Genomic DNA, 18,830 nt, shown 5'->3' with positions numbered 1-18,830 from the left:
GTAATGCCCTTTCCCTTACACTAATGCCATTATCACAGCGTAGGCATTTTACTACAGAGAGGCAACACGATTACCACTGGCTCCCAGGTCAGAACAGACCGATGACCTTCGTGGTAACTCTTATCAAAGACATTAAACATCAATTATTCAAATGAATTGCTTCAGTTCAGTTCTAAATGTTACTCATTTGGACAACTTCATAAAACTTGCAAGATTTTCAGGCATGAAATATGTATAGTAAAGCCATCTCTCACTCTATAATGAATAAGCACACCTTAGGACTGACACATTTATTCTTGGAAAAAGAAGGGAAGTGATTACCCAAATGACATTTATTTGAAAGGATATTGCAAAACTTCAGATATGTTTTCACCTGTACACTGACTTATTCTTTACAGAGGACAGAAAAAAATTACACAACATGAGAACATTCCACATTTTATAACCATTATTCATCCAAATGAATGGCAGTTCTGCATCTTTCAGAACAAATGTTTCAATTCCAACAAGTGCTACTGTACATAATATGCAATATATGTACACATATACTATATATATATATATATATACACACACACACACATACACACACACAATCACGTCTAAATACATTGACTGAATGTACATTGATTGTACATTTAAGAAAAGAAATTTGTATTCACCATTTTTCTGTCAGTATCCTTTCATATGGCACAAAAGACACATTAGTTCCTATCACAAATATCCGATTCCGAGTTTCATAGTATGCTCATAATTTCGACTGTGTGTGAATAGCAATGACAGGGTCAGGATCGGCATTGCTGATGCTGAAATGTGCCTTTCCATCTGCATGAACTCTGATTGTCTTCCCTGTGCAACGCCCTCTCGTCTTTAGGCCAGAGATCACGTCGCAGTAGGTCCCAGCAGGCATGCCAGTGCTCAATGTGACGTCTAATGGACTGGCAATGAGAAAGCCATTGGCACCACCATAAGAATGAGAGAAAATTGCATGGGAGAGAACAGAAGCTATCACTTCCCGTAAAGATATTTGGAAGACACTAATCACCAAAGGCCACGACCACAGTTTAAACTGCATTTTCATGTTCAAACACGTTTAGGGCAATTCGCGAGGCCATGATGTCCTTACCATTCATCATTATTGATGACTACGAAGCCCTGGCCACCTCTTCCAAAAGCGATTTGGTTTGCTCTGTTGTCCCACCAGTTTGTCAATGGCTGACCGCTGACAACTTTACGAAAGGTGACCATATTTCTGAATGGCATGGGACAAAGGAGTATTACAAGGCTTAGCAAGTGATTTTCTTACGATAAATAAAACAAGAAATTGTCTACAAATGAGAAGAGAACATTTAAAGACATTAGCTGCAATTTCAGTGCAGAGACTCACCCACCTTATTAGGGGCCATCTATGTTCACACACCCACCCGTCTCCACAGGTCCCATCTGGACTGATGGGAACAGACTTGGTAGAACCATCCGGATAGCTAGGAGGCCCCATCCAGTCATTCTGATCCTGGGCATAGAGAGGGTGTGTATGGGGAAAAGAGCACAGGGGAGGAACCATGACATGAACCATGACACGAGTTCTACATGTCTCACTTAACAGTGGTCAATAAAAATGACATTATCATATTGGTTTTACAGTGTATCATGTGCTGTATGTTTCCATACAACGCGAAAAGCACCCAGAAACTGTGTAATGACAAAATATAATTCTTCTGTCAGAAGCAGCACAATGTCTTCTGAAATAAATGTTGATAACACCATTATTCACAGCTCGAAGTCAAAATGAGAGTAATATAAAAGAAATAAAAAAGTTCTTGAGAGCATTGACAATGACTTTTGTCAATGTCAATGACAAAAGTCATTGTCAATGATTTTGGATGGATGAAATTTTGGATGAATGAAATTTTAACTTTGGATGGAAAATTTTTGAATTTTTTGAAATTTTACATTTTTGAACAGATATTGTATATCATCAATAATACTGGTGTTTACAAGTCAGAGCAAACATATGAAATATATAGGGCAACCAATTTCAGTTTTCACAACAAATTATAGCAATGGAGACATATTCAGCCATTATGAACTACACTTTACCATGAGGACAAACAGGAAATGTTTTTTTTTTTTTCATTTTAGGATATGATTCATTTTCACTTTCAGTTTTGAATGTGTATGTATGATTTACTGAGAGATAGCAAGTGGTGCAAAATACACTGTGTGAGTAAAGTATCTAATGAGTACTGTTGCAATTTTTCTTTCCAATATATGATCTTAGGTAGGGATATTCTACAAGTCCTGAGTGGTGCACCCTACATCTGCAACTGTCAGCTATAACACACCTGCCCACTCTGGCTGTGTATCTTTGAATGGATATGTGGGGTCACGGACAATCCATCTACTTGTTATAGATCACTGATTGTCAAGCACCTATGTACTTGCAAGTATTGTCACGTAATTGGCATGTTTCTAGATGATTCTAGAGATGATACTGTTCTCTGATTGCACTCCTCTCGACTGAAGTGGTTGACAGTTGAGGGGCAGAGTTAATGGGTAATTGGGGACCATCTGAATTTGCCAGGTGGCTGCAGCAATAATTTAAATCAATGATCATTCAGAGTCCGTAGCTATGGACAGAGAATGGCTGAAAAGCAACAGCTGTGTAGTCTAAATAAAGCACAATTATGAAGTGAACAGGAAAAAATAAAAATGAAGGAAAAGGTTCATTAAAAACACTGTGGGATAAAATTCACACCAGTGGTGGCATATGGGTCAACTGTCTCAGGCTACTTTTCAACCTACTTTTAAATGTCATTTCACAGCTGTAACATTTTGCAACAGCGGACCCCATAGAATGCCCATGCCAACCCACCTTTCCGTCCACGATATGTCGGTCCCACCGGTAGCTCGACATTACTCTCGTCATTCCATACGGATGAGCAAGCATGAAGGCGGTAGCTATTTTGTACATTCTGGGTAAATCCATGTTTAACAGATTGGTTACATTCATAAAATTCTATTTGTAAAATTTATTAGCTTTAGCAACAAATTAGACAGCTCCTACCTGGGCTCCCAGAAAGTAAGAATGGATGCTCCACCGGCGCCATGGCCTCTTTGGTTGTCATGGTTATCGACAAACACCAGAGCTTTGTCAGAGGGCATCAAACCCCACCTCTCACCCAAGCTCCTAAAAAGAAAAAAAAAAAAAAAAAAAGGAAAAGCATAGCCTGTCACTTTCTTATAAACACAGGCAAACTCTTGAGAAGTCAAAAGAAGGGCAAACATCAAAAGTTCAGTAGTTCTGTGTTCTGTGTGTAGTCAGATGTTTGTTTTGATGCCCTTGGAGCATGCTTTACTTAAGGTCAGAGAGCTTGTATTCGTTCCATTTGCGAATGACAGAGCCCAGCTTAGCGCCATATTTGAACTCTGTGACACGGCCAAGCCCAAAGTATTCACTTGCTTTTATCGGCTCTCCACCCAGGTCAATGACCTTGAAAAGAAATTTTTCCAAAGTTATTTTCAGGTTTTGCAATATTTCACCAACCCAGTGATGACTATGTTATCTGAATCACTGTAAGCACTATGCATATATTTAACTGATTTTCAAGAAGGTACAAAAGTCAAAATGTATACAAAATGTATATCTCTAGAGGACCATTTCAATGTAATTGTTACAGAGAACAAAACAGATTCTTACTTCTTGGTAAATGAGTGGTTTAGAACCTTCTGGAAACCATTTGGTATTTAAGTTATGGAGCCTGCTGTAGATGGCTTTCAGGTCACTTGGCCACATATGTTTACAGGCATCCACCCTAAATCCAGCTACACCCATGTCCACTAGAGTGTTCATGTAATCTACCACTTTCCCCCTCACATGTTCCTTCTCCAAAGCCAGGTCCAGCAGACCAACCAGACGACAGTTTCGCACCTACAAGAACAACCTAATTAGTCATTCACATCTAAGATTTCACCAAAAAATGCTCATCATTGCCTAAAAAATATTTTTAAAAAAAACAAGACAAAACAAAACAAAACAAAAAAAACCCAAATCTATTTCCATCTGGGTCCTATGGTATTCACTGCTAGTGATCTTTCATCTCCTCCAAAATTGTACCTGATAAATGTCTTGGTAATTCTCAATATTTCCACTGCTGGTGGTGCATTTGTCATCATTGAAGTCGACGGCGGAGTAGGGCACAGATGGGAACTCCTCTCGGCTGGCATTGAAGTATGATCCACAGGTCGAGTGTCTGCCCTCCCCTCCACCCGACGAACACATGTGATTGATGACAACGTCTGCGTAGATCTTCACCTGCAGGAGAAACACTCGCTTCATTTCCATAACCATACAGTCTCGCTCTGTCTACCTTCAGATATCAAAGGGCACTTTTGTTACAATTGCTTTGTCTCAGCAGAATAAAATTGCATCATCTACTGATCTATTCCTCAGGGTTTTTTTTCTCCCAAGCAAACACAAAGAAGAAAGGGGGGGGGGGGGGGGTGCAGAAACACATACACCTGAAGTTTAAATGGTTTGAATTTTGGATGACGACTCGATTTTACTGTGTTTGAAACACGTTCCTTTCATAAACAGGCTGGGCTAATGATACTTCAGTATATCAAAACATGTTACCCCGACTTGGTTGCATCTGCAGATCATATCCCTGAGCTCTTCTTCAGTTCCTGATCTAGAGCAGAGATTGTAGCTAACAGGCTGGTACCTTTCCCACCAGGGCCTGTGAGGTTTGGACACAACTATGTGCTCGTTGGGAGGGGAGATCTAGGGGAATAATACACACATGAACAGATTAGATGACTTCAGTCGAGGCTGTGTCAGGGTTCATACACATTTTTACCAATAAATTTACATGACTTTTCCATGCATTTGAGACAAAAATTTCATGACTATACATTCTCTGAAAGGTCTGTGTATACATGAAAAATAAGGATAAAAATCCATGTAAAATGACCACAGCATATTTGAACTAAAATAGCTATGCGGTTTGAAGCCAGACATGATTAAATCGCAATTTTCCAGGCATTGCGCGAATTTCGTTAAGAACAAGCTGCAACTCAGGTCGGAGTCTGACGTTACCCCACGCAGAGAACAAAGTAAAGTGACGTACTAATATTACTGAAGTATTGTTTAACCTATAGAGATTTTTCTCTGTCGATCTTAACTGTACCATACTCTATGGTGCTCGGTCGCAGTTTTAAGGTTATTGCTACTGTAATACAAGAAATTTAGATGTCAAAGTGGCCTACTTTTATTATCATTTAAAATAAATAATTTTGCCAGTAAACACATTAACACTTTTTTGAATTTCAGTGACGGGATCCCCCTCCGTGTTGCCCTCCATCAAGGCGTCATAAATTCGCGCGTAAACTAGGAATAATGTTCGTGATTCTCAGTCCTGGACCAAAAAAAGTCCAAAAAACCCTGCTTTGGAAGTATTTTATAAGCTCACAGATGTTGAAAAAAAAGCGGATGCCAGATCAAACTCGTGTACCATCCATACCTCTCAACACTGGGCTTTGAAAATAAGGGAGGACCCCCCCCCCCCCTTTAAAATATCAACAAGGATTGGATTAACTAGTTCATACATTAACTAAGTGACTACAATTAGGTGGTCAGTCAGGTACCTGGTTGAAGGTGAAATGCGGTAAACACTGAATTCTGTAATTAAATATGTACACATTCCTCATCGCAGGAGGAGTCGTGAATACCTGTGGGTTTGAAACTTGTAGGTCAACTTCAACGGAAATACGAGGTAAAATCGCAACAAACGCCTTGCTGACGTTACTAAACCTGTGTCCATCAAACAGTAGCCTATAATTTTACCGGAGGCTAATCACCTCTTTCCGGCAAATAAATTCCTTTAGCCTTCCAGCGAAAAGTTTCCAAATGTGACTTAAAATATTTAATTAATGTGAAGTTTAAGCGTTAATTTGCATTAGGCCTAAATAGTTGGATGGTAATCCAGCTACTGTTGTGACAGCATTATATTGTGCGTTTGTTGTGACAGGGCATGCCTTTTACGCTACTTTTGGTTAAAGTGTGCTTGAGGAATACAAATGCGGCAGTATTTGGTGGATTACTACATATTCCGTTTCAGCGCATAGAAAGAACGGAAGACTGGACTGGCTAGTTGAGTACGCTACAGTTGCGATACGGGGTGTCTGACCTGTCATTTAGTGCAGTGGGTTACGAAGAATGTGTAGGCCAGTGGTGGACCGTGACTGAAAGTCACGCCAGCTCACTTTTGTCCGTCCGAAAATAAATTTCTAGCTACGCAACCGCCAGGCCCCAGCACGTAACGTTATGAACGGTTAAAAATACGGGAGATTCAAACGAAATTATTAAAACGGGAGCACTGCGGGAGAGAAGGCTATAATTGGCGAGAAACCCGGAATAAACGAGAGGGTTGACAGGTCTGGTACTCAAGAACAGATCTGGGAAACCATCTGAAAAGTGGAAGTCTACATCTGAATTCCTAAAGTGGCTATCTTAGTAAATTGAGGTCTACAATAAGTTTAATCACTGTATTATTTGTGAATAAAGGTGCGTCCTCAGCTAGGAATGCCAACCGTCGACACCGCAAAGACAGCCAACTCTGGATCAAATTATGCAAATAATGTCCATTAAAGGGTGTAAAACAAACAAAAAAAAGTATGATTTCCAGTTCCTCATATTCATCATCACTTTACTCATAATATTGAGCAGAAAGTAGAGTATTCCGAAACAACAGGCCAAAACGATGACGTCACGTCACAGACATTCGAAGCTTCGCTCGAAAAAGGTTGGCCAAAATTTATCAGGGGTGAAAGTAACAAAAATTAACTGATAAAATGGAGGTCACAAACCACGCCCACTGAACTTGCCGCCCTAATTTCAGCCCGTGAGGAGTGGCACAACGTCCCCAACTCCCTTCAAGTTGAGAGCCAAAAGACTCGATCAGTTTGTAAGTGGGCGTGGTTTGTGAACGGAAGTAACTAAATTACTTGCTGTAAACATAATTGTCAGTCGAGTTTATCAAATCACTTGACCATTTATCACTCTACGTACATCTTACCCCTCTATTTTTCCATTCACATGCATTTTCATCACCTCCATTTTTATCAATTAATTTTTGTTACTGCCACCCTTGAGGCTACTTTCCCTAAATGATAAATGGCAATTTTGTGTTGTGAATAATGAACGATGAATGAAAATAAAGAAACACGGCTCTGTTTTCATCATATCACGGCTGTTTAATCAAATTGGCTTTACATTAATCAAATCACTTGATAATTTATCACTCTTTTTTTCATTTCATATCCATTTTACTGCTCTTTTTCTTCCATTCACATGCATTTTCATCACCTCCATTTTTATCAGTTAATTTTTGTTACTTCCACCTCTGATAAAAATTCGACAGGCAAAAAGTGGCATTCCATACAACCCCATTGAACCACGTGTACTCTATAAAGCAGGTATCTGTGAAGCAAATTTCCATGACTTTTCCAAAACTGTCTGGCTTTATTTATTTTTCCAAAACTTTTCCAGGCCTGGAAATTGCTATTTTCAAATTCCATGACTTTTCCAGATTTTCATGACCATACGAACCCTGCTGTGTAATCATTCAGCAATTTTTAGGTGAAACAAACATGTTCAGTCCTTGTAATATGTTTGCTTCATGTTCTTACATTTCTGGTTCTAATAAGCCTTCTTGATATGAGTACACAAATGTGGGTTTATTTGATGTGTACTCTTTATTAGAGGTATGTTTGTGACATGAAAGCTAATGAAAAAGCAGCTGTTTAGAATTCAGAGAACAAACTGCGATTAACTCATGCTGAACAACAACATAACCTTGTCTATTTACCTGAACTCCATCAAAGCCATTGGGTCCCAAATACCGCTCACATTCCTCTGCTATGTCAGACCAACGCCATTCGAACAAATGGACAATTGTTGTGCCTCCATGGTGATATGCCTTTGATTTATACTGACAGAGCCCCAATCCAACACCCAGAGCCAGCAGGTACCATCTTGCCTTTACCTGGTTATTAGCAATAAAATGGTAAATTACACATTAGCCATTAGGAAATGGCAGGCAGGTTCCTGATTACTTCCAGTGCTGAAATACAAAATCTATCCATACCAAATGATTTTACCTCCATGATTAAGGACTGTTTTTCTGTTGAGGATGCATACTTCAGTCTGTCATGAAGTATAGCTAAAGGTTTCAATGAATTGTAAAACCTCTTAATTTGAATCAAAACCTGTTTTGTACAAATGAATGCATTTCAAGTCAGTACTGACAGCCTGAATGACAGCTAACAACAATGTCATGAGAATCTCCAACAACAGTGAAGCATAAAACCGTCCTATCAGTGCAGTTAAAACACCTACCTTCATCTTTACTTCAGCTTGGTATACACCTCCGTGTCCATGCAGAAGCACCAGGAAGTGCTCAGAACCTGAGCTGAGAGGAGTTGTAGCAGACCTGCCTCTCCTTTGCTTCAGTGGGGCTGTACCATTACAAGCCCTGAGCAGGGAACTAAAGTAGCTCACATGCCCGAAGAGCCTGAAAGACAACTGGGCTTGAACTGACTACGACACCCAGGCTTCACCAGGCTCAATCAGGAAGTGAAGTTAGCAACACTTTAGCAGATACAAATAACCTGGAAGAGGCTGGTCCCTTTAAATGAAAATACAGTAATCCCTCAGCATGATTATGAATCAGTGATGAGTTTTTGCAATTTACAAATATTCAACATGTATTCTGTTCATCATAGCCAGGTGGGGGATGAATCAGAACCTACATTTACTCTAAAGATGTGAAAGCACTAATGTCTTTATATCAGATTTCAGAGCAAACACCCAAATGTTACACCCTGGATTAAATTACATTTAAAACAAGCAGAAAGTTTCCAAGATGACTAATTTCTTCCTCTGTTATCTGGAGTATCCTAACTTGTTAGCTTTAAGTTTAAATTGTTACTCTTTCCTGATCTCTGTGGGGAATTTTTCTGTTCATTTAACCCATTCTAACTACTTAGGAGCAGTGGACAGCTGCCATACAGCACCTGTTTCTCAGATAATGGCCAGTTGCTCTGATAAGGATTACACCTGGACTGACATTATGAATGGATATTTCCCCCAATCCAGAATAAACTTTAAAAGAAACCCTCACCTCTGTTTAATCTCGTGTGGTTTATTCCATTTCCGGCAAGATACCACAATGGACTGTTGACGAAAGAGCTTCCAGTGCGGAGAGCAATTAAGAGCTTATTTCAATCACTGGTCTGAGTCATGGCCTGCTCAACACTGGCCATTTTTTACACATTGTTTGTTTGTTTGTTTGCTTGCCCGTGCTTTCTCTCAGTGTGGCCCAATAACGGAGTACTGAGGACACCATCTGTTGCTTTTCAGCTGATGAAAACTGAGATGGACATCTGATGGCTTCTAGTTTCTAAATTTACACTCCATCTCACAGTGCTTCACACAGAAAGCCACCGCACATAATGTTCTGAACACAATGTTCACAACTTTCTCAACACCATGTGCTGTATCTAAAAAGTTCAGCCGAATGTGTCAATGACACGAAGTGACAAGGATGGTGACTTGACATTTGAGGGAAGTTATGTTGAAGAACAGTGCTTTAATAAAAACAACACTTTGAAGGAAAACACTTTTATTTAGAAGAGGAAAAGGGAAAAAAAAAATAGAAATCAAACAGTCATTTGAAATGTTGATTTCTTCAGTCAGGGGCATCTTTATCCATTGTCTGAAACGAGATGTGGAAAAGATCACTTCCATGAACAGTACAAGATGATAAGGTCACAAACTCAACAAACTATATTGGTAAATGTAAATGTAAATACATGTAGCAAAATATTCTTGATAGAAATGAAGGCCAATTTCAGAATTACTTCATTGTTAACGAAGCACAAAACTTCAGTTTGTGAACGGGTTTAATCTCACAGGTTTTGCTGTGGGAAGCAGAGAATCTCCAAAAACGATTCGATCAAATAGTTTCAGATTAATTACATTCCTAATAAAATACCTGCATGCCAAAATCATATTGTCATAGCATTTTTGAAATCTTAACTCAATGTTTTGTAGACACATTTGCAAGAATGTTTAAGATGTTGTAATACAGTATGAATGAGATGACATTAGTGCCTCCTGAAAGGATATGCATGAGTAAGGATACACATGATCCTGCCGGTCACAACTGACGCTTGCAACATGACATCAAGATCTTAAACAAATACAAATAAAGTTAAAGTCTATCAGGCTGAAGTCAAACAAAATGACCAATACAGGAACATAACGAGCGTCCTGGAGGGAAGACACACATACATCAGTCCGTTCAGGACTCTCTCAGTCAACCTCAGTAACACTTCCGTCCACAGGAAAAAAAAACAAAACAAAAGGCATTCTAAAATTAACTTACAGTTACACCTTAAATCAGCTGGACAAACGCTACCGGTGACTCAGACCTTTACTCACCCGTTCAGCTCCTCTTTGCTCCTCTCTTTGCGTCACCGGCATCCTGTTTAGGTCTTGCTGACCGGGCAAATTGCTGCATTTTTAAGTTAAGGCTTTAAACTTGTAGAATGATAACTCTGCCTGAAGTTTACTGTATCAAAACCAAAGTGAAAATGTTCCTAAAACGGAAGTCTTAAATGCTTAACCATACTAAAATACGTTTGATTGATGGGTCATATTTCATACATCAGTTTGGTTCAAAACCCAAACTCATCCAACTGTCAAAATTCAAAACGAACGTAAGTATTCAATGTGTAAGTCACAAAAGCTCAGTCACATGGCTCCATCAGCCCAGTGACAGTGAGTGAGAGAGCTGACTTTGAGAGGTGAAAGGATACCACTACTAGAGGTTTGTCGTGCAGTACGTATCCGTTGGTGTCCCTCAAGGCCCGCTCTGCACTTTTCTCATTTGGCAGCCCGATGAAGGCTTGACCTTTCATTCTCCCCTCTTTCATTAAAACAATATCAAACCTGGAGGTAACAGATACAGGAAGCAATCATTTCCAAATCCACAAACTGTTCACTACAGTTTTGTTATGAAGTGTCTAAAAAGCTTGATTTTTTTTTTCTTTTCTATTTTTATTTTTACCCCCACTGTGAAAATGATTGGAATGACACAGTATCTGAACAAGAGCCCGGGGTCTAAGATCACGGAGCTTACATGTTTCTCTCTTCCTCGGATGAAACGTCAATGTACCTCCCATATATGTACTTCAGGTCCTGAAGAGAAAAGAGAAATGGATTATTTTTTCTGATTTGGTCGGTTATTAATTTAAGACCGACATGTTTCTAACAATATACTGTTTTTCATAGTTGGGGAATTTATCTGTTAATAATTTACGACGTGAAAGAATTTATCATTCCCCTCTTGCTCCCACACCCCCACCCCTACCCCCCCCCAAAGAGAATGTACTTACTTTTTCTTGAACTTGCTTTCCAATGTTCTTCACGTAAAGCCTGCAGGTTGGTTCTCCAGGCTCATAATTTTTAAAAACTGACATCCTCTTTATTTCTGAGGGCAAAAGAAAAAAAATCATCGAATCAAACCAAAAACTCTAAAACAGAGTGACAAACACTGCAAAATCCGAATCCAGAAATTAAACCTTAACATTTACAAAGAGTCTACAAATGATTGTAACCAGAGAGGTACACAGACCCATAGCACATTAGAGTGATGTGTGACACTGAATTAATGGCTACACCCCCGAGTTTCTTTCACACAGGTAAACAGGCCCCCCTACAGTGACAACCTTTTGTGTTTCCTAATCAAATATTCATTTCCTATTTAAACATCAGTACTAAGCCTGTGTGAGCTTTAAAATAAATGCTTTGGTAGAGATGCTGTATGCTATTTGATGTAACGCTGCACATCTGAGGGGGCTCAAACAGCGTGTCGTCTCTGAAGCCCGTACCGTCTCTAGAGAGCCTGCCTTTCTCCAGCTCTTTCCTGGAGATAAACTCGGAAGGAATATCTTCGTCCTCTTTGCCGTCCTCTTCCTCCTTGGAGACCGGAACGCTGGGGAAGATCTTCCCAAAGCCGTTCTCCATCTCATTGGCTCCGGCATCCAGCTCTGCTACGGCTGCAGTTTTAAGGACGACAGATCAGAGCACTTACCAACCAAACACAACCATCTCATAGTTTATGTGGAGTGCTCAATGCATCAGCTGTTAAAGCCTGAATTCCCAATTTTAAAAGCTTTAGACACATTTTCTGCCACGATCAAATATTTAACACCAACAACTAAACATCCTAAATGAGAAATCCAGGGAGAGAGAGAGAGACGGAAAGCATAAATCACTACATGCAAATTCATCACAACACACAATGCGTGAAATGTAGTGGGTTAATGGAACGTTACAGCTGGATGCTTTATGGAACTGTCTTTCGGTGTCAAATGCTTTTGATTGAAATGACATATACCAGAAGGTTCTATTTCATGGTCTTCACATTCAAACCTTCACAAATAGCAGGCACTGTCAAATGGTAGCAGCTGCGAAACTGTAAGCAAACCTGTGTGAGGAATTATGGAGGTCAGCCAGCCTGTACAAATCCTTTGGAAACTTGTCATACAGATCTAGTCTCGCATGTTCACTGGGGCAGAGAACTGGCTTTGCGCTGATAAATTCTCCTCAGAGTATTACATCCTTTTTTTTTTTTTTCTTCCCCTGAAATCATCCCTTCACCTTGTCTTCACCGACTTCCTCACTTCATTTAAATGTGTTGTCAGCTCAGAAACAAAGATAATGAGACGACCCCACATGCCTGAGCTGATCTGACAAGCTTTAGGAAAGCTATTGTGTCTGAAAGATTGTTAATCTTTTTTCCTCCTCTGAAATAAAAGCATTAATGGCAAACAAACAAACAGAAGGAGATGAAGCGACGTGAGAATGAGAGACAATGTTTTTAACCACACCAGTGTTCCTGTGACATAGGCTTACGTGAGTCTTTTGAATTTCTTGGACACACAGATCCAAGAATACCCTCCAAAATGAGTCACCATATGCCGAACAGCTGTGCAGATATATTAGTCTTTTGATTGGCCAAATTAACAGAAACAGACCAGAGCTAGCCAGGGGGAAAAGTTTAAAGCAAGTTTTTTTTTTTTTTTTAGCCTTCCTGCTGTACAATATAAGGACGTTGGCACAAGGGCTAATTGCTGTGTTAATTAAACTGGTCGTCTGAGGAGGAGTTCCAGGAATGTGGAGTCTCTTCCTCTGGAAAAACAAAAAACCCTGGGGAAGAGGCTGAATTGAGGGACAGACAGCCTGGAGTCTTTACCTGTGCTGTCATCCACGTGCTCTCTCTCTTGGGCCTGCATGGTCCCCTCCTGGATGGCAGACGCTTCTGTTGAAATATGGAACTCAATTTTTTTGGGTCCGACAGCCTGGGGCTGCTCGAACACGTCCGACGGCTGCAGGGCCGGAACCGGAGCACTGCGAAACAGAACCCCGAACAGACAGAACACGATCCAGGCGTCAGCGCCTCCAAATTCAGATCAACCCACTTTTTTGCTTTTCTCAGAGAGTTTAGGTATGGTTTAGATTTTTTTTTTTTTGTGGCAGATATATTTCCTATTTATATTCTTCCTATTGACTTGTTTTTCAAAACTTTTATTTCATTTTGCGGCCCAAAGCAGAACAGACAGATTCCGTATTTGGTTTTGCGGCAGAATAACATACAGCACTCTCCTGATTTCCTTTAAAGCTGCAGTTCTAATATGCTTTAATTCGGCAGGCAGATAAATAAAGCACGAAGCAACGGGTTTATTTTGGGAGCTGTGATTGATGAGAGGCAGAGCGTTTGTGTACCTGTGAGACTCTGCTTTCCGAACAAACAGGAGATCCTTCACTTTGGGCTTCTTGCGTTTAGATGATGCCTTCACTCTCAGGGGTCTTTTGCAAGGCTGGTTAACAAGTCCCATCAGTCTAATCATCCTTTTGTAAGATAAAAGAAAAAAAATAAGAAAAAGAAAAAAAGAAGAAGAGAGAGAGAGAGAGTACATCAAACGTCTGGCGTTTTTTTTTTTTGTAAAAAAACAAAAAAACAAGCTTTAACAAAACCCTAAAAGAAAACAATCAGAATATTTTGATAAGATCATCTTTAACCTTTTTTATTTTTATTTTTTTTAGATGAGGTCTATGGAGGCTATGAAGAACATCAAATCGGTAGTTTTGACTGTCAAGAAAATCTTATCAACGCCCACTGAGGCAAATTAATCTTTTTTTCCCCCTTTAGACATATGCTCAGAAATATTCCTAATCTGATATCCATGAATTAATATGATGACTTTGTTTAAAAGGAGGAGGGGAAAAAAAAAAAAAGAAAGAAGCACAAACCTCTCCTTCTCCTCGTCATCCCCGCTCTCATACTCTGACTCCTCGCTGGATCTGTCCATCTCCTCCTCAGGTAAAGGGGGATTCTCTGGAGGGAACGGAGGTGGCATGGGCTCCATTGGTGGAGCTGTAGCATGAACCAGATCAAACTGAAAGACCAACAAGGTCTGTTATTAAAACCAACACGAGCTGTAATTCAGTCTGTTTCATTTCAGCACTGACACAGGGTTGACCTCCACTCTGAGTGGCAGATCCTCGCCGCAGTGGAAGGAGAAATGGAAGAGGCAATGTGACTGTGAGCCTGTGTGTGTTTACTGTTTAATTAGGAGGTCGTGCTGTCTTACCACAGGTGGCCTGGCAGTGATGGGACCAAACGGACAAGGCAGGTTCATTTTGTTCATCAAGTGCAGGACCTGTGATGGAGAGTAAGTTCAGAACTCCGTTTCCGCAACGATGATATCAGAAGCCCTGTAACAAAATTTAGTGGAAAAGCTACCAACTGCAGCCAACCAGCCCATGTGTGCCTGCCGTCGCGCGCGCGCGCATGTGTGTGTGTGTCACCTCCACACATCTGCTACTGAACGTCTCGCAGACGAAAACAATAATTGTGACCTGGGCCCCATCTGCATCGCAGATTGCGGTGAGAAGATGTATCTGGAGTGCTGGGGAGATGACTGACAGCTTGAGGCAGAAAGCCGCTGCACTCTACCAAAGAGCTGTGAAGATCTCTTGACTGACACACTAGCACCACCATGAGCCGGCGGAATAAACATCGTGCCACACTGAAGTTCCCCTGTGCTAACAGACCGGGCAGACCCGCCAAATCCTAACTCCCTGGGTTTTGTTAATAAAACCACATTACAAAAGCGGGCATGAATACTGATCACTTAATGCCTCAGACAACAGACTTGTTTAAAGAGAACATCTCCACACAAGTCCACCAGATATGCCTGTGTCTGATTTTTCATTGCCGTTGACTGATCTGTGGCTGATATGACGGGTGTCGGATTAATCCGGCATGTTCCGACGAGCACGAAAACGTTAACGTGAAAGAGCATAACGATGTGCTCCGCTGAAAATCGGTCACTTTGTTTAAAAATCATACAATCTGTCCATTCTCAGATTTTGACTGTTACTGAAGCAATATGTATTTACAAGGGTTCCAAACTGCACACGAGAAAAAGTGAGCAGCAGGTGGTGCTTCCAGTTGACGTCAGTCCCTCGCTGATATCGCCCTTACTGAACCAATACAGTACCAATTAATTCACTTCTGTTTCAGTAAACACGTTTCTAACCATCCATCTCTCTCTGATGATTCAAATATTAACTCTGACCCACACCTTCTCCTCTCATTTTTCAATTCTTCTCTGTATAGTTCTGACACGACAGTACGTTCTGTCACACAGAATCCACGCTCTACCTCTGGTAAAATAAAAACACGTTAAAAAAAAAAAAAAGCCGCACACACACACACACACACACGAGAAAGACTCCTAACAGACACTTGAAAAAAGCGCGTGTGTGTGTGTGTGTGTGTGTGTGGGCATGAGAACATTCTCATGAGCTAATGAATAAAACAACACAGGAGAAATGATCGCTTTGCAGTACGTACTCACTTGAACATAAAACCTGGGTACACTCAAAAGTGTATGTGTAATGTTTGTCACTATTCCACTCGAAGGAGGGGGATATAAATATTTTAGGCCCGGATTTGTTTGAAACTTCAACCTGCAAGAAAAAGGAAAGAAGAAAAATATTGTATACATGATAAATCGCCAAGCGTGAGTATCTTCAAAGGAATCGGGGAGTGGGGGTGGGGTGCTGTCCCCCTCAAAATAATACCAATGACAAAATACATCTAAAAGGATAGTAAAGGCATAAATATGTAAGCAGCCTCCAAAGGTCTGGTGGGCTGTATTTTGGAAAATGTCAATCTGTCTATGCCTGGGCAGCACTCAATAGCAAAGTTCCATTCAGAGCCATGGGAACAGCATGCAATCTTAGCATCTATTCAAACATTTCTTAGTCACAAAAGCCTGCCTTGGCCACAACTAAGACACACACACACACACACACACACATATGAACAACTTTTTTTTTTATGGAAAAAGAAAAAAAGCTTTTTTTTCATAGCCTTTAAGGTTGTCACACGGAGTATCAGAGTATGAGCTCTAAGAATGTTTCTCCTACTGTGCTTGGTAAAAGCGCTTTTTATTCATAAAAAATGGCAAGAAACTGCATTATGCCACCATTGATTAAATTCCACTTATTTTTTACGAAATTAGAGAGATACAAATTGAGCTAACTGTTGTGTGGGCTGTCAATTCAGAAATGCCTCAGATGTGAATGAATGTAACTGAACGTCAAGCAATAACAGTCTGAGAAAAGACGTGCTTTTACACTTGCGTAAGTGCGGCTGTGAGCAAGGAGAGAAAGCAACGTGGAAAAGAAATAAATAAATAACGGTAGGATGTCAGACTCGTGTTTGATTGAAGTTGAGGTGACTACTACTCATGGAGAAATTATATCTTAGCCCTGAGCTTCTTTATCAAAGGCCACCTGGTGCCACCAAATGGCAGGAGCAGACGGCCTGTCAGCGCAAAGCAGCCACTTCAAGACATCAGCTCATAATTGGACAAGAGACTGCTGCTGACAGCCACTCACTACTACTGCCTCTCTCTCCCTCCATCACCGCTGGCCACTGTACAGACCAAAGGGTAACATGGACCTGTTCTGACAAGAGAGTACACAGTGCCCAGGGTGTGTGGCACAAAGCTCAGGCAGTGTGCGCGCATATACACACACATAGGTACACACACACAAGCAAATACACAAATTTTCTCTCACAAAGAGCACGTACCCCAGATTTGGAGCGACGCTGGTATCTATTAGAGGAATGTTTGGCTGCGGTTTGTCCTTTTTCTCTTTCACATCTCGGCTGTCAGCTCTATTTCAATGAGAAAACAAACAAACAGAAAAAAAGTTTAAACATAAACTTGTTAAACATCATTTGGATATTTCTGGATATGTGTAAAAAAAAGAAAAAAACAAAAAATACATCATAGGTTATTTAAGTCAGTGCTCATGGTGTGTGTGTCATATATGTTGAACACAATACAAACTGACAAAGTATTGCTTTAGATCAAAATTAAATAAAAATAATTCCATTTAAATGATGACAGAATATGGCTAATTGCTGAAAATGATGTTGTTACACCTCTGCACAGTGTAAATGAAACAGGAAACTGTTTCATTTATTACTTCACTACTTCAAGTATTCAAACATACCATGAACAGTCAAAGTAAATGCATTTAAAAAAAAAAAAAAAAAACCTTCATTAAATGATATTGAGCTTTCTTGGGAAAATTATTACAACCCTTATAAACTATTCTGTTACAATGAAAATCAATCCAGCAAAATTTGGGAAGGAAAAATTAGTTCAGGGCTTTCTAAAAAAGTGGATTCACGCAACACTCAGGTTACAGTTGCTGGCCTAAAACCTTTTTTTGTAAACATCAAAAACAGGTCATATGGAAAATGTCCCTGATTACAACAGGAGAAAAGGGCCTTTAGAAGAAGAGCACAAGTGAGTTAAGTTGTCCAGTTCACTGTCTGACAGAAGGGTGGCAGAATTAGGTTCAATTGATTTTCCTCTGTGGTTCACTGAGGACACCTACCTGTCAGAGACTGGAGGAGGTTTTAAAACCGTGGCATTATCTTGATCTTTGGCAAACTCAACCACGAGCGTATGGCCCAGAATCTTCAGCTGATGCAGTCTGGTCAGAGCCTTGAAATGCAGGGAAGGAACAGAGTCATTCAAACACAACAGCAAACAATTATTCTAGTCAATCAGATGAAGTATAAACGCAAAAAGAGAGACTCTGCATTAAGATGAAATTAGGCTACCTTTGACGCCGAGTTCTCACTGCTGAAAGACGCAAATGCTGTATGTTTCTGGAAATATAAAAACGTAATTAGTCAAGAGTGATAAATGCCAGGACGCATTTTTTGACCACAAAGGGAATGCAATAATGCTTGATATACCAGAGGTCCTTTGTCTGACAGAACTCTGACAGAAGCTGCCCCAAAATATTTAAGGAGGTCTTCCTTTTCTTCCCTAGTCAGTTCAGCAGGCAGATGTCGGACAATTAACGTCTTGGTTCTTTTTGTCTGCACCGGATCCTCCTCTGTTTCTGCCATGATGCTACTGAGGAGAGACATGCAATGATTATACAAACCTGATGAACAGAAACATCTGAACCACTCAAATGACTCATACAGACCATGTCTGTAAATCTCCTATGGCATGCGCAGCCAAGTCATAGAAGAAGTCAAATCATATAATTTCGTTCACAGAGCATACAAACAATATCCATCCATCCATCCATCCATTTTCTCCCGCTTATCCGGGACCGGGTCGCGGTGGCAGCAGGCTGAGGAGGGTCGCCCAGA

The 18,830-nt window shown here is 40.3% G+C and overlaps 2 protein-coding genes across 3 annotated transcripts; both read right to left on the bottom strand.

Moving 5' to 3' along the window:
* Nucleotides 1-677: 677 nt before the first annotated feature.
* On the bottom strand, nt 678-8,481 carry LOC115806640 (pancreatic alpha-amylase-like). Its single transcript, XM_030767477.1, has 11 exons — nt 8,399-8,481; nt 7,869-8,045; nt 4,637-4,783; nt 4,118-4,315; nt 3,701-3,931; nt 3,360-3,493; nt 3,068-3,190; nt 2,876-2,975; nt 1,392-1,513; nt 1,127-1,252; nt 678-938 (listed from the first exon to the last, which is right to left on the bottom strand). Exons 1-11 carry the CDS (start codon nt 8,402-8,404, stop codon nt 749-751), a joined length of 1,554 nt encoding a protein of 517 aa, XP_030623337.1. The 5' UTR covers nt 8,405-8,481; the 3' UTR covers nt 678-748.
* Nucleotides 8,482-9,711: 1,230 nt separating this feature from the next.
* Nucleotides 9,712-18,578, bottom strand: rnpc3 (RNA-binding region (RNP1, RRM) containing 3). 2 transcript variants are annotated; one of them, XR_004025204.1, is made up of 16 exons: nt 18,423-18,578; nt 18,285-18,332; nt 18,056-18,165; nt 17,238-17,324; nt 15,994-16,105; nt 14,722-14,790; nt 14,381-14,526; nt 13,853-13,978; nt 13,323-13,477; nt 11,956-12,123; nt 11,461-11,555; nt 11,205-11,263; nt 10,882-11,014; nt 10,505-10,577; nt 9,922-10,253; nt 9,714-9,776 (listed from the first exon to the last, which is right to left on the bottom strand). XR_004025204.1 is itself a non-coding variant. In XM_030768797.1 (15 exons), the coding sequence occupies exons 1-14, from the start codon at nt 18,576-18,578 to the stop codon at nt 10,509-10,511; spliced, it is 1,533 nt and encodes a 510-aa protein (XP_030624657.1). In that variant the 3' UTR covers nt 9,712-10,253; nt 10,505-10,508. The 2 variants fall into 2 exon arrangements, 1 of the variants encoding a protein (XP_030624657.1); XM_030768797.1 differs by having other exon boundaries at nt 9,712-10,253.
* Between the last annotated feature and the right edge of the window lie 252 nt (nt 18,579-18,830).

Source organism: Chanos chanos, chromosome 3, assembly GCF_902362185.1.
Source record: "Chanos chanos chromosome 3, fChaCha1.1, whole genome shotgun sequence".
NCBI lineage: Eukaryota > Metazoa > Chordata > Actinopteri > Gonorynchiformes > Chanidae > Chanos > Chanos chanos.
This window is presented reverse-complemented; position numbering and strand designations above follow the sequence as displayed.